This window comes from Hyperolius riggenbachi, chromosome 5 (genome assembly GCF_040937935.1).
Source record: "Hyperolius riggenbachi isolate aHypRig1 chromosome 5, aHypRig1.pri, whole genome shotgun sequence".
Lineage (NCBI taxonomy): Eukaryota > Metazoa > Chordata > Amphibia > Anura > Hyperoliidae > Hyperolius > Hyperolius riggenbachi.
In genome coordinates, this window is record NC_090650.1 from 42045831 (window position 1) to 42062468 (window position 16638).

A 16638-nucleotide genomic window follows, 5' to 3' on the forward strand; every position below is an offset into this window, starting at 1 on the left:
TAAAGATTTTTATAAGAAAAATATGTTGTTTTAGAATTCAAACCACACTGGTCCTTCTATCCTGGTTCATAGTTTCTTTCATATTAACATTTTATAGTTAGTAATATATCAGTTTATATCAGAGTCAAACTCTTTTTTTAGTAGTTAAATATATATATATATATATATATATATATATATATATATATATATATATATATATATATATATATATGTATTTACATAGAAAAAGGGACAAGGTCCTGAAAGAGACACAAACAAGGAGGAAAGAGGGACAGAGGGACAGGGCTCCCAAACAGGGACTGTCCCTCCAAAAGAGGGACAGTTGGGAGCTATGCTACTGCAACATTACTGTAGTTATGACTTTGTGGCCCAAAACAATAAAGCTGCCGCACCAAACATGAAGCTGTCATATATATCTAAATTCTTTCCTTTATAACAGACAATGCCACTGCTGCATTCTTCACATATAAATGATTCCGCACATGACTGATAACTGCTGAAACACATTAGGCAGGGAGCACACTTGCGGGAACCGTGCACCTCTTGCCACATACAGCTGCACTGGTCATTGAAGTCAATGGCCCTGTTCGGGAAACACTCACTATTTGCATTCATTCACATTTTTCGTTTTTATTTTCCTGCAATTTCATTTTTTTTTCTTTTGATGTGGCATTTACTATTAATGTACAGAGGAGACCTGACAATTAACAAATCAGCGAAAAGGTGAATCAACCTACAATAAATCACACTTTACTTTGGTGCTGCCCCTTTTATCCTGCTGTAGGCACAGGCCCACAATGCATTACCATATTCATCATGTTTAAAGTGTAACTGTACGGCATAAAATAAAAAAAATCAATTCTTTATTTCTATCTGGTAAACAAGTAATACGGATGCTAACCGGGCAATCCAAAAATTAAAATCACTATTACTTTTCTTGTTGATAAATGATAATTCCCCAGTTTACCTGACTTATTTGGTACACACAAAATTTGGTACACAAAAAGGAAGTTGTAGGGCATGCTGGGTTGTCCTTTTTTGCTTCTCTACTTCCCATCAGACTTAACTAATGCAGCCTGATTGGCTGAAGCCTCTTCCCCTCCTGTTTTCCCCTCCCACACCTCTGTTCCTCTCTGATTGGCCAATATTTCTCATACTGAGACAATGCACTTTCTATAGCAAAGGGCGGGCAAATCAGGCAGAGGAGAGTAAGGGAGGAAATGATATCAGAATTAGCTTCAAAATAGCCACACTTAAAATGGGAAATGCTAAGAATGATTTTCTCTTTTTTTACTGTAGAAAAATCATTAAAATCAAAACGTAGACAGTGCACGAGATAGTATGGCTGACAGCTTCTTTTTAACAAGGTATGTATCTTTATATCCTTCTCAGGAGTAGACAGGATTTCAGAAACACAGATTACCTCTATGACGGTCACAGAACAGCCAGAACTGCTCTGCAAATCCAGATGGGTGAATCTGAAGTTCAGCTGGTCGCCGATTGCTTGTGTGATAATATAGATGCATTGCTTGTCTCCTGTATAATCACCAGGCCATGATGGAGATGTAATGAAGCCCTCCATGTCAGTGAATGTGCCTCCACAACCAGGGCCAGCTGCAACACAAACGCATGAAAATATCAAAGTATAAACTGTACGGAAACCTAAGGAGAGGGAAGCCTCTGGGTCCTATAGAGCCTTCCTGCTACTCTCACGTTCCGCTTGTTGCAGCGATGGCTCCCCATTTGAGTACCCCACCGTGGGAAGCTTCGGAAGTCTTCAGGAGCCTGAGTGCTCCTGAAGACGGGCGTCTCCATACTGCGCATGTGTGTGTGTGTGCACATGAGAGCGCACTCGTGCTTGCGCAGTACAGAGCCGCCTGTCTTTGGGTGAGCAGTTTGTTTGTTATAGACTCTCAGCCAGCCAGTGTGCTATTGTGTTGGGGGGAGGGGGGGCAACTTTACAAGCTTGCCTCAGACAGCAAAAAGACTAGAACTGGCCCTGCTTAAAGGACTCTCTAGCCTAAACCTAGTGATGATAGCATTAGAGCCAACAACAGACCTTACCCCTTACCCCCCCCCCCCCCCCCCCCTCCAACTGTGGCTATCATGGCTATATTTAATTCCGTTTGCCATTCGATCCAAAACTGAAGTTGTTTTTTTCCTGAAGTTGAGTTCTTCTAACTGGGGAAACTGTTGAGCAGAGCAGCATATGATGTGCGAGTTGAGACCCACAAACACAGTGCGAACCTGCACACATCATATGCTGCTCTTCTCTAAGAACCTACACATCATATGCTGCTCTGCTCTGAGAACCTACACATCATATGCTGCTCTTCTCTGAGAACCTACACATCATATGCTGCTCTGCTCTAAATACCTACACATCATATGCTGCTCTGCTCTGAGAAGCTACACATCATATGCTGCTCTGCTCTGAGAACCTACACATCATATGCTGCTCTGCTCTGAGAACCTACACATCATATGCTGCTCTGCTCTGAGAACCTACACATCATATGCTGCTCTTCTCTGAGAACCTACACATCATATGCTGCTCTGCTCTGAGAACCTACACATCATATGCTGCTCTGCTCTGAGAACCTACACATCATATGCAGGGCCGGCCCTAGACTATTTGCCGCCTGAGGCAAAAAAAAAAATTTTCCGCCGCCACCCCCCCCCCCCCCCCGGTGGGGGGCGCGCTATGGGGGGCCGCCGAGCTGGAGGGGTAGCTGGCAGGACGGGGGTATTGGGCCTAGCGGCGGGGAGGGGGTCGTACCCCCCCCCTCCCTCGCCTGGGTCCCCCGAACTGCGCTACCCTCCAGCCTTAAATACAAGCAGCCGCTATGTGTAAGAGGAACGGGCGGGGAGGACACTCACCTCTTCCCAGCGTGCGCTCCACTGACGTCACTTCCTGCAGCGTTGCAGGAAGTGACGTCAGTGGAACGCACGCTTGGAACGAGGAAGAGGTGAGTCCTCCCCGCCCGTGCCTCTTACACATAGCGGCTGCTTGTATTTAAGGCTGGAGGGAAGCGGAGCACGGGGGACCCAGGCGAGGGAGGGGGGGGGGGGTCCGACCCCCCTCCCCGCCGCTAGGCCCAATACCCCCGTCCTGCCAGCTACCCCTCCAGCTCGGCGGCCGGCTCCCCACACCCACGGACGGGCGGGTGCCGCCCCTGGAATTTTGCCGCCTGAGGCAAAAGTTTCACCCCGCCTCATGAGCGGGCCGGCCCTGATCATATGCTGCTCTGCTCTGAGAACCTACACATCATATGCTGCTCTGCTCTGAGAACCTACACATCATATGCTGCTCTTCTCTAAAAACCTACACACCATATGCTGCTCTGCTCTGAGAACCTACACATCATATGCTGCTCTGCTCTGAGAACCTGCACATCATATGCTGCTCTTCTCTGAGAACCTACACATCATATGCTGCTCTGCTCTGAGAACCTACACATCATATGCTGCTCTGCTATGAGAACCTGCACATCACATGCTGCTCTGCTCTGAGAGCCTACACATCATATGCTGCTCTTCTCTGAGAACCTACACATCATATGCTGCTCTTCTCTGAGAACCTACACATCATATGCTGCTCTTCTCTGAGAACCTACACATCATATGCTGCTCTTCTCTGAGAACCTACACATCATATGCTGCTCTGCTCTGAGAACCTACACATCATATGCTGCTCTTCTCTGAGAACCTACACATCATATGCTGCTCTGCTCTGAGAACCTACACATCATATGCTGCTCTTCTCTGAGAACCTACACATCATATGCTGCTCTGCTCTGAGAACCTACACATCATATGCTGCTCTGCTATGAGAACCTACACATCATATGCTGCTCTTCTCTGAGAACCTACACATCATATGCTGCTCTTCTCTGAGAACCTACACATCATATGCTGCTCTGCTCTGAGAACCTACACATCATATGCTGCTCTTCTCTGAGAACCTACACATCATATTCTGCTCTTCTCTGAGAACCTACACATCATATGCTGCTCTGCTCTGAGAACCTACACATCATATGCTGCTCTTCTCTGAGAACCTACACATCATATGCTGCTCTGCTCTGAGAACCTACACATCATATGCTGCTCTTCTCTGAGAACCTACACATCACATGCTGCTCTTCTCTGAGAACCTACACATCATATGCTACTCTTCTCTGAGAACCTACACATCATATGCTGCTCTGCTATGAGAACCTGTACATCATATGCTGCTCTGCTCTGAGAACCTACACATCATATGCTGCTCTTCTCTGAGAACCTACACATCATATGCTGCTCTGCTATGAGAACCTACACATCATATGCTGCTCTGCTCTGAGAACCTACACATCATATGCTGCTCTTCTCTGAGAACCTACACATCATATGCTGCTCTTCTCTGAGAACCTACACATCATATGCTGCTCTGCTCTGAGAACCTACACATCATATGCTGCTCTTCTCTGAGAACCTACACATCATATGCTGCTCTGCTCTGAGAACCTACACATCATATGCTGCTCTTCTCTGAGAACCTACGCATCATATGCTGCTCTTCTCTGAGAACCTACACATCATATGCTGCTCTTCTCTGAGAACCTACACATCATATGCTGCTCTGCTATGAGAACCTGCACATCATATGCTGCTCTGCTCTGAGAACCTACACATCATATGCTGCTATGATGTATATGCTGCTCTTCTCTGAGAACCTGCACATCATATGCTGCTCTTCTCTGAGAACCTGCACATCATATGCTGCTCTTCTCTGAGAACCTGCACATCATATGCTGCTCTGCTCTGAGAACCTACACATCATATGCTGCTCTTCTCTGAGAACCTACACATCATATGCTGCTCTGCTCTGAGAACCTACACATCATATGCTGCTCTTCTCTGAGAACCTACACATCATATGCTGCTCTTCTCTGAGAACCTACACATCATATGCTGCTCTTCTCTGAGAACCTACACATCATATGCTGCTCTGCTATGAGAACCTGCACATCATATGCTGCTCTGCTCTGAGAACCTACACATCATATGCTGCTCTTCTCTGAGAACCTACACATCATATGCTGCTCTGCTATGAGAACCTACACATCATATGCTGCTCTGCTCTGAGAACCTACACATCATATGCTGCTCTTCTCTGAGAACCTACACATCATATGCTGCTCTTCTCTGAGAACCTACACATCATATGCTGCTCTGCTCTGAGAACCTACACATCATATGCTGCTCTTCTCTGAGAACCTACACATCATATGCTGCTCTGCTCTGAGAACCTACACATCATATGCTGCTCTTCTCTGAGAACCTACGCATCATATGCTGCTCTTCTCTGAGAACCTACACATCATATGCTGCTCTTCTCTGAGAACCTACACATCATATGCTGCTCTGCTATGTGAACCTGCACATCATATGCTGCTCTGCTCTGAGAACCTACACATCATATGCTGCTATGATGTATATGCTGCTCTTCTCTGAGAACCTGCACATCATATGCTGCTCTTCTCTGAGAACCTGCACATCATATGCTGCTCTTCTCTGAGAACCTGCACATCATATGCTGCTCTGCTCTGAGAACCTACACATCATATGCTGCTCTTCTCTGAGAACCTACACATCATATGCTGCTCTGCTCTGAGAACCTACACATCATATGCTGCTCTTCTCTGAGAACCTACACATCATATGCTGCTCTTCTCTGAGAACCTACACATCATATGCTGCTCTTCTCTGAGAACCTACACATCATATGCTGCTCTGCTCTGAGAACCTACACATCATATGCTGCTCTTCTCTGAGAACCTACGCATCATATGCTGCTCTTCTCTGAGAACCTACACATCATATGCTGCTCTTCTCTGAGAACCTACACATCATATGCTGCTCTGCTATGAGAACCTGCACATCATATGCTGCTCTGCTCTGAGAACCTACACATCATATGCTGCTATGATGTATATGCTGCTCTTCTCTGAGAACCTGCACATCATATGCTGCTCTTCTCTGAGAACCTGCACATCATATGCTGCTCTGCTCTGAGAACCTACACATCATATGCTGCTCTGCTCTGAGAACCTACACATCATATGCTGCTCTGCTCTGAGAACCTACACATCATATGCTGCTCTGCTCTGAGAACCTACACATCATATGCTGCTCTGCTCTGAGAACCTACACATCATATGCTGCTCTTCTCTGAGAACCTACACATCATATGCTGCTCTTCTCTGAGAACCTGCACATCATATGCTGCTCTGCTCTGAGAACCTACACATCATATGCTGCTCTGCTATGAGAACCTGCACATCATATGCTGCTCTGCTCTGAGAACCTACACATCATATGCTGCTCTTCTCTGAGAACCTACACATCATATGCTGCTCTTCTCTGAGAACCTACACATCATATGCTGCTCTGCTCTGAGAACCTACACATCATATGCTGCTCTGCTCTGAGAACCTACACATCATATGCTGCTCTGCTCTGAGAACCTACACATCATATGCTGCTCTGCTCTGAGAACCTACACATCATATGCTGCTCTTCTCTGAGAACCTACACATCATATGCTGCTCTTCTCTGAGAACCTGCACATCATATGCTGCTCTGCTCTGAGAACCTACACATCATATGCTGCTCTGCTATGAGAACCTGCACATCATATGCTGCTCTGCTCTGAGAACCTACACATCATATGCTGCTCTTCTCTGAGAACCTACACATCATATGCTGCTCTTCTCTGAGAACCTACACATCATATTCTGCTCTGCTCTGAGAACCTGCACATCATATGCTGCTCTGCTCTGAGAACCTACACATCATATGCTGCTCTTCTCTGAGAACCTACACATCATATGCTGCTCTTCTCTGAGAACCTACACATCATATGCTGCTCTGCTCTGAGAACCTACACATCATATGCTGCTCTACTCTGAGAACCTACACATCATATGCTGCTCTTCTCTGAGAACCTACACATCATATGCTTCTCTTCTCTGAGAACCTACACATCATATGCTGCTCTGCTCTCAGAATATACACATCATATGCTGCTCTGCTCTGAGAACCTGGACATCATATGCTGCTCTGCTCTAAGAACCTGCACATCATGTGCTGCTCTGCTCTGAGAACCTACACATCATATGCTGCTCTGCTCTGAGAACCTGCACATCATATGCTGCTCTACTCTGAGAACCTACACATCATATGCTGCTCTGCTCTGAGAACCTGCACATCACATGCTGCTCTGCTCTGAGAACCTACACATCATATGCTGCTCTGCTCTTAGAACCTACACATCATATGCTGCTTTTCTCTGAGAACCTACACATCATATGCTGCTCTTCTCTGAGAACCTGCACATCATATGCTGCTCTGCTCTGAGAACCTACACATCATATGCTGCTCTGCTATGAGAACCTGCACATCATATGCTGCTCTGCTCTGAGAACCTACACATCATATGCTGCTCTTCTCTGAGAACCTACACATCATATGCTGCTCTTCTCTGAGAACCTACACATCATATGCTGCTCTGCTCTGAGAACCTACACATCATATGCTGCTCTTCTCTGAGAACCTACACATCATATGCTGCTCTGGTCTGAGAACCTACACATCATATGCTGCTCTGCTCTGAGAACCTGCACATCATATGCTGCTCTTCTCTGAGAACCTACACATCATATGCTGCTCTTCTCTGAGAACCTACACATCATATGTTGCTCTTCTCTGAGAACCTACACATCATATGCTGCTCTGCTCTGAGAACCTGCACATCATATGCTGCTCTGCTCTAAGAACCTGCACATCATGTGCTGCTCTGCTCTGAGAACCTACACATCATATGCTGCTCTGCTATGAGAACCTGCACATCATATGCTGCTCTGCTCTGAGAACCTACACATCATATGCTGCTCTGCTCTCAGAACCTACACATCATATGCTGCTCTTCTCTGAGAATCTACACATCATATGCTGCTCTTCTCTGAGAACCTACACATCATATGCTGCTCTTCTCTGAGAACCTACACATCATATGCTGCTCTGCTATGAGAACCTGCACATCATATGCTGCTCTGCTCTGAGAACCTACACATCATATGCTGCTCTTCTCTGAGAACCTACACATCATATGCTGCTCTTCTCTGAGAACCTACACATCATATGCTGCTCTTCTCTGAGAACCTACACATCATATGCTGCTCTGCTATGAGAATCTGCACATCATATGCTGCTCTTCTCTGAGAACCTACACATCATATGCTGCTCTTCTCTGAGAACCTACACATCATATGCTGCTCTCCTATGAGAACCTGCACATCATATGCTGCTCTGCTCTGAGAACCTACACATCATATGCTGCTCTTCTCTGAGAACCTACACATCATATGCTGCTCTTCTCTGAGAACCTACACATCATATGCTGCTCTTCTCTGAGAACCTGCACATCATATGCTGCTCTGCTCTGAGAACCTACACATCATATGCTGCTCTTCTCTGAGAACCTACACATCATATGCTGCTCTGCTATGAGAACCTACACATCATATGCTGCTCTGCTCTGAGAACCTACACATCATATGCTGCTCTTCTCTGAGAACCTACACATCATATGCTGCTCTTCTCTGAGAACCTACACATCATATGCTGCTCTGCTCTGAGAACCTACACATCATATGCTGCTCTGCTCTGAGAACCTACACATCATATGCTGCTCTTCTCTGAGAACCTACACATCATATGCTGCTCTGCTATGAGAACCTGCACATCATATGCTGCTCTGCTCTGAGAACCTACACATCATATGCTGCTCTTCTCTGAGAACCTACACATCATATGCTGCTCTTCTCTGAGAACCTACACATCATATGCTGCTCTGCTATGAGAACCTACACATCATATGCTGCTCTGCTCTGAGAACCTACACATCATATGCTGCTCTTCTCTGAGAACCTACACATCATATGCTGCTCTTCTCTGAGAACCTACACATCATATGCTGCTCTTCTCTGAGAACCTACACATCATATGCTGCTCTGCTATGAGAACCTACACATCATATGCTGCTCTGCTCTGAGAACCTACACATCATATGCTGCTCTTCTCTGAGAACCTACACATCATATGCTGCTCTTCTCTGAGAACCTACACATCATATGCTGCTCTGCTATGAGAACCTGCACATCATATGCTGCTCTGCTCTGAGAACCTACACATCATATGCTGCTCTTCTCTGAGAACCTACACATCATATGCTGCTCTGCTATGAGAACCTACACATCATATGCTGCTCTGCTCTGAGAACCTACACATCATATGCTGCTCTTCTCTGAGAACCTACACATCATATGCTGCTCTTCTCTGAGAACCTACACATCATATGCTGCTCTGCTCTGAGAACCTACACATCATATGCTGCTCTGCTCTGAGAACCTACACATCATATGCTGCTCTTCTCTGAGAACCTACACATCATATGCTGCTCTGCTATGAGAACCTGCACATCATATGCTGCTCTGCTCTGAGAACCTACACATCATATGCTGCTCTTCTCTGAGAACCTACACATCATATGCTGCTCTTCTCTGAGAACCTACACATCATATGCTGCTCTGCTATGAGAACCTACACATCATATGCTGCTCTGCTCTGAGAACCTACACATCATATGCTGCTCTTCTCTGAGAACCTACACATCATATGCTGCTCTTCTCTGAGAACCTACACATCATATGCTGCTCTTCTCTGAGAACCTGCACATCATATGCTGCTCTGCTCTGAGAACCTACACATCATATGCTGCTCTGCTATGAGAACCTACACATCATATGCTGCTCTTCTCTGAGAACCTACGCATCATATGCTGCTCTTCTCTGAGAACCTACACATCATATGCTGCTCTGCTATGAGAACCTACACATCATATGCTGCTCTGCTCTGAGAACCTACACATCATATGCTGCTCTTCTCTGAGAACCTACACATCATATGCTGCTCTTCTCTGAGAACCTACACATCATATGCTGCTCTTCTCTGAGAACCTGCACATCATATGCTGCTCTGCTCTGAGAACCTACACATCATATGCTGCTCTGCTCTGAGAACCTACCCATCATATGCTGCTCTGCTATGAGAACCTACACATCATATGCTGCTCTGCTCTGAGAACCTACACATCATATGCTGCTCTTCTCTGAGAACCTACACATCATATGCTGCTCTTCTCTGAGAACCTACACATCATATGCTGCTCTTCTCTGAGAACCTGCACATCATATGCTGCTCTGCTCTGAGAACCTACACATCATATGCTGCTCTTCTCTGAGAACCTACACATCATATGCTGCTCTTCTCTGAGAACCTACACATCATATGCTGCTCTGCTATGAGAACCTGCACATCATATGCTGCTCTGCTCTGAGAACCTACACATCATATGCTGCTATGATGTATATGCTGCTCTTCTCTGAGAACCTGCACATCATATGCTGCTCTGCTCTGAGAACCTACCCATCATATGCTGCTCTGCTATGAGAACCTACACATCATATGCTGCTCTTCTCTGAGAACCTACGCATCATATGCTGCTCTTCTCTGAGAACCTACACATCATATGCTGCTCTGCTATGAGAACCTACACATCATATGCTGCTCTGCTCTGAGAACCTACACATCATATGTTGCTCTTCTCTGAGAACCTACACATCATATGCTGCTCTTCTCTGAGAACCTACACATCATATGCTGCTCTTCTCTGAGAACCTGCACATCATATGCTGCTCTGCTCTGAGAACCTACACATCATATGCTGCTCTTCTCTGAGAACCTGCACATCATATGCTGCTCTGCTCTGAGAACCTACACATCATATGCTGCTATGATGTATATGCTGCTCTTCTCTGAGAACCTGCACATCATATGCTGCTCTGCTCTGAGAACCTACCCATCATATGCTGCTCTGCTATGAGAACCTACACATCATATGCTGCTCTTCTCTGAGAACCTACGCATCATATGCTGCTCTTCTCTGAGAACCTACACATCATATGCTGCTCTGCTATGAGAACCTACACATCATATGCTGCTCTGCTCTGAGAACCTACACATCATATGCTGCTCTTCTCTGAGAACCTACACATCATATGCTGCTCTTCTCTGAGAACCTACACATCATATGCTGCTCTTCTCTGAGAACCTGCACATCATATGCTGCTCTGCTCTGAGAACCTACACATCATATGCTGCTCTTCTCTGAGAACCTACACATCATATGCTGCTCTTCTCTGAGAACCTACACATCATATGCTGCTCTGCTATGAGAACCTACACATCATATGCTGCTCTGCTCTGAGAACCTACACATCATATGCTGCTCTTCTCTGAGAACCTACACATCATATGCTGCTCTTCTCTGAGAACCTACACATCATATGCTGCTCTGCTCTGAGAACCTACACATCATATGCTGCTCTTCTCTGAGAACCTACACATCATATGCTGCTCTGCTCTGAGAACCTACACATCATATGCTGCTCTTCTCTGAGAACCTACGCATCATATGCTGCTCTTCTCTGAGAACCTACACATCATATGCTGCTCTTCTCTGAGAACCTACACATCATATGCTGCTCTGCTATGAGAACCTGCACATCATATGCTGCTCTGCTCTGAGAACCTACACATCATATGCTGCTATGATGTATATGCTGCTCTTCTCTGAGAACCTGCACATCATATGCTGCTCTGCTCTGAGAACCTACACATCATATGCTGCTCTTCTCTGAGAACCTACACATCATATGCTGCTCTGCTCTGAGAACCTGCACATCATATGCTGCTCTTCTCTGAGAACCTACACATCATATGCTGCTCTGCTCTGAGAACCTACACATCATATGCTGCTCTGCTCTGAGAACCTACACATCATATGCTGCTCTGCTATGAGAACCTGCACATCATATGCTGCTCTGCTCTGAGAACCTACACATCATATGCTGCTCTGCTCTGAGAACCTACACATCATATGCTGCTCTTCTCTGAGAACCTACACATCATATGCTGCTCTGCTCTGAGAACCTACACATCATATGCTGCTCTTCTCTGAGAACCTACACATCATATGCTGCTCTGCTCTGAGAACCTACACATCATATGCTGCTCTTCTCTGAGAACCTACACATCATATGCTGCTCTTCTCTGAGAACCTACACATCATATGCTGCTCTGCTATGAGAACCTGCACATCATATGCTGCTCTGCTCTGAGAACCTACACATCATATGCTGCTATGATGTATTTGCTGCTCTTCTCTGAGAACCTGCACATCATATGCTGCTCTGCTCTGAGAACCTACACATCATATGCTGCTCTTCTCTGAGAACCTACACATCATATGCTGCTCTGCTCTGAGAACCTGCACATCATATGCTGCTCTGCTCTGAGAACCTACACATCATATGCTGCTCTGCTCTGAGAACCTACACATTTTATGCTGCTCTGCTCTTACTCACAGGGCTGTGTAGTGTAAGTCATATGGAAGCCCTTGTCCGTCAGGGTTCCGTCAGAATGGAAATGAACCAAGGCGCATGGGCCGGAGGTGTGAAGAGGAGGTGGAGACAACGTGCTGCAGTATTTTCCGAGGACAGGATCTTCCATCTCCAGACCATCTCTGATCTATTGGAAAAAAACACCAAACATTAACAAGAAAATATCAGATATATTAGAATAACAGACTTATTTGTCATTAGAGGCTTGTGATACAAGGGCAGACAGTTAAAGAGACTCAGAGATGAGCCAACATAAAGATTTTTTACTTACCTGGAGCTTCCTCCAGCCCCATAAGCACATGTGAGTACCTTGCCGTCCTCCCCTTGTCCTCTGCTCATCCGCAATCAGCCCCAGTAACTGTCTCAGTTGGCTTGAGTCTGCGTCTTCTGTGCATGCATGGACCTCCTAGGCATGCGCAGAAGACCCTGGCTGACGTCATTGAGCCAGTTACCGGGGCTGATTGGTAACTGGAGGCCCATTGCTAAACGGAGGACCGCGGGAGGACAGAGGACAGAGAGGGACTCATACGTGCTTATGGGTAAGTAAAAAATCTTTATGTTGGCTCATCTCTCAGTCACCTCAGCCTTGCTTGCAAACACAAGTGAGCAGGGGATCGTGTTTCAGATAAGCAGCTAGGCAGGGAAATAAAGGGAAGAGGAGGAATATATTATAGGTAAAAATAACCCCCCAGCATGCAACTGTTTGGCACTGACTACTAAAGGGCCAGTGCTCCATAAACTCAGATCAATAAACTCAGATCAGTTGTTGTTGGAATTTCATTTTTATGGTGACAATCCTACTTTAAAGCACCAAAGAGTTTTTAGAAATCACCAAATCAGTATGTACAGTATGTTAAATCATAACTCTTATACCTAATTTATTTACATAAAAACTAAACAGCATCAGTTCAGATCTATTAAAACTATATACATCACGGTTATATAGTAGTGCTGAAGGCTGCCTGACGCACATTCCTTCAGAGCCAAGCCAAGATAAGAGATAAGATTGATAAGAGATAAGACTGATAAGAGATAAGACTGATAAGAGATAAGATTGATAAGAGTTAAGAGTTAGTAAAAACACGTAATGTCCCATCACATCAACACACAAGACAAATAACATTTATATTGCGCTTTTCTCCTGGTGGACTCAAAGTGCCAGAGCTGCAGCTGCTAGGGTGAATTCAGTAAGCAGCAGCAGTGTTAGGGAGTCTTGCCCAAGGTCTCCTTATTGAATATGTGCTGGCTTACTGAACAGGAAGACGACCCCCAACTTTTCCAGTTAAAATTTACATTTTGTGATACACTCACTGTATAATACTACCCCTCTTGACTGTTGGACATTTGTATACTGCACTGTACATACTGGTGCTATACTGTATAAACAGGTACAGATACTGGAGCTGTACTGTATGTGGTACCCAGTATACAACAACCAGCCAATCACAGCAAGCGATGTACCTTACCGGCGATTGGCTGGTTGTTGTATACAAAGCCTGATTGGATAGGTCAGCTATCCCTGTCTCCAAGACTACTTGTACAGCACCTCCCTTGCTGCTTTCATACAGTCGCTGCATACGGCGGGGATGCGGCCGCGGATGTTTTGTGCTCCTCCCCACCATATACGGAACCGCAGATTCTCTAGTCCGGCTCGGAAGTTTCAGCACCCGCCCTATAAGACGACACCCGGCGTATAAGACGACCTCCGACTTTTGACTAGATTTTCCTGGCTTAAAAAGTAGTCTTATACGCCAGAATAAACAATACCAGTTTCTTAGTCTCCTGCTGATCCTTCTGGCATTAGCAGTTGTGAATCCAGTTAAACTAATGTCACACGTGATTGATTGACTCCGTATCCCTCTCACTTCTGGTGTCCTTTAAAAGTGTCCACGCATGATTCAATACAAAGATTTGATTTTACAGCAATTCCATAAAAACTGTTAGTTGTACCGAAAAATGGTACGTTTTCTATTTAAGTTTTCTAAGTGACAAATATGATCGAATTTCCCATTTTTATTGCTATAAGTCGATCAGGAGTGGCTGATTTTTCTGACCAATTTTTATGAAAATTACAGTAAATGTTGAAGGACAGATTGTCAATTTATCTCATAAATGATGTCTTCTTAGCTTCAATTAAAAATAAGTAAGGTGAGAGAATTCAAGAGGAATTTCTAATTTGACATGAATATTTCATGGCTTTCATGGTTATTTGTATGTTCCTGTTGCATCCAAGTAGCCCCTTTATACGACCACAATCAACTCAAAGGTGTATTGGTCCCAGGATGCTTGTTGCTGCCCTACCAGGGGAGTCTATGGCTCATCTCAACTCCATTACTCCCCTCTCACAACTATCACAAATATCAACAAAAATAAATAACAGACAATGAAGCACGTGACAGTCCATACCTCAAGATAGTCATTGTCACAGGTTGTGTGGTTCTCCAGACTCAGGAGGCCAAAGGCAAATGTGATGAAAAGTCCGGGCTCAGCAGAGATTCTCCAGTAGCAGTCTCGGTTAGGCGGATAATTACCAGGGTAGCCAGGAGAGTTTATAACTCCAAAAGGTTCTGACATCTCACCTCCACAGTCTGCAGAAAAATATAATGTGATTTCAGCAAGCAGTCTTGGGACCACCTTACTCAATTAACTTTTACTCTTGAGTTTTCTCCTACGAGATAATTTTTCAGCTTCACTTTAAAATAAGTTTTCAGCACTTTGCAAGTACCAAAACGTAGGCAAAAAAGTACTTTCCAAAAGGGATTGTCAGAAATCCCCATTTCCCAAAATGCCGCTTACCGATTTTGCGAATTTCCGCAGAAATTCACATTTCCAAGACCGATTACCGCAGAAAGTGGCTTTTTTTTGTCATTTTTGTAAATAAAGTTATGTAATTTTTTTTTAAAAAAGTTGTTTTGCAGATCCTATGTTAAATATTATGCGCACATCCTTGATACACTACCGAATTCTCCGATTGGACAAATTCTCCGATTGGACAAATACTTCGTCGAAATAAGTCGAAAGCATTGGACCAATGGGCTACAGAATTTTTCTGTATTCCAAGGTAAAAGAATGCGGCAAGTTACCACAGAAATTGAAATACAGTGGAAATTTTCGACCAATCACAAGACTCGGTGACTCGGTAGTAGCCGAGTCTTGTGATTGGTTTAAAATTTCCGTAGTATTTCAATTTCCACGGTAAACCTCCGCATGGACTGGTCCAATACTACCGAGTATTTCCGAGTCCTGTGATTGGGCTAAAATTTCCAAATGTCCACGATATTCTGATTTCCATGGAAATATTCTGCAGCCCATGATTGGTCCAATATTTTTGAGCTCTGTGATTCGCTAACATTTCTGAGTTGCGGTAATGTGGTATTTCCGTAGAATTTTCGATCTCTGAAACCAATCACCGCTGCGGTAAGCCCATTTACAATCGGAAAATTGGAAGCGGTATTCTATGAAAATTTTCCGACCATCCTTACTCTGAAAAGTATTATTTTCTTGCTTGCTGGTGGTCTAAAAGGGCATTTTATTGACAACATGTGAACATATCACCTACGCAGGGCCGTTTCATGGGCAGTGCAGGCAGGGCAACCACCCTGGGCACAGACCGCAAGTAGAAGAAGGGGGGCGCAGGCAGAAGGTTATAACCGCTAGGGAGCTGGTGACATGCGGTGCAGCCAAATGGAAGAAGAAAGAAGATTACCAGGGTGATCACCTTCCTTGACTCCTCCCAGGCTGCCTGCGTCAGATGTCAAGTCATCATCACGTCACCACCGCGTGATGACACCTGCTGTCCTGTAGCGGTACTGCAGGCTGTCAGTGCGCGGCGCCCATGGAGGAGTCGGCTTTCCGGGCTCTCTTCACCTGTGTGTTTTCCTGGTCCCTGCTTCCTCCTGGATGAGCGGCTGGTCACTAGTAAGTAGGCAGATCTACTTGTGACCTGTGGCTGTGTGACTGTCCCTAAAGAGTAAAGGTGGCCATACAATGGTCGATTTGCCATCAGATTCAACCAACAGATAGATCCCTCTCTGATCGAATCTGATCAGAGTGGGATCGTATGGCC

The 16638-nt window shown here is 45.1% G+C and overlaps 1 protein-coding gene across 1 annotated transcript in view; it reads right to left on the reverse strand.

Annotated features, from left to right (window-relative positions):
* Positions 1–16638, reverse strand: part of CUBN (cubilin) — a 298563-nt gene that overhangs the window by 246157 nt on the left and 35768 nt on the right. Inside the window, exons 15-17 of the mRNA XM_068238249.1 lie at positions 14979–15160; positions 12537–12699; positions 1427–1617 (exon numbers count right to left, since the gene is read on the reverse strand). Coding sequence (XP_068094350.1) covers positions 1427–1617; positions 12537–12699; positions 14979–15160 — 536 coding nt within the window. The remainder of the gene's footprint in view (positions 1–1426; positions 1618–12536; positions 12700–14978; positions 15161–16638) is intronic.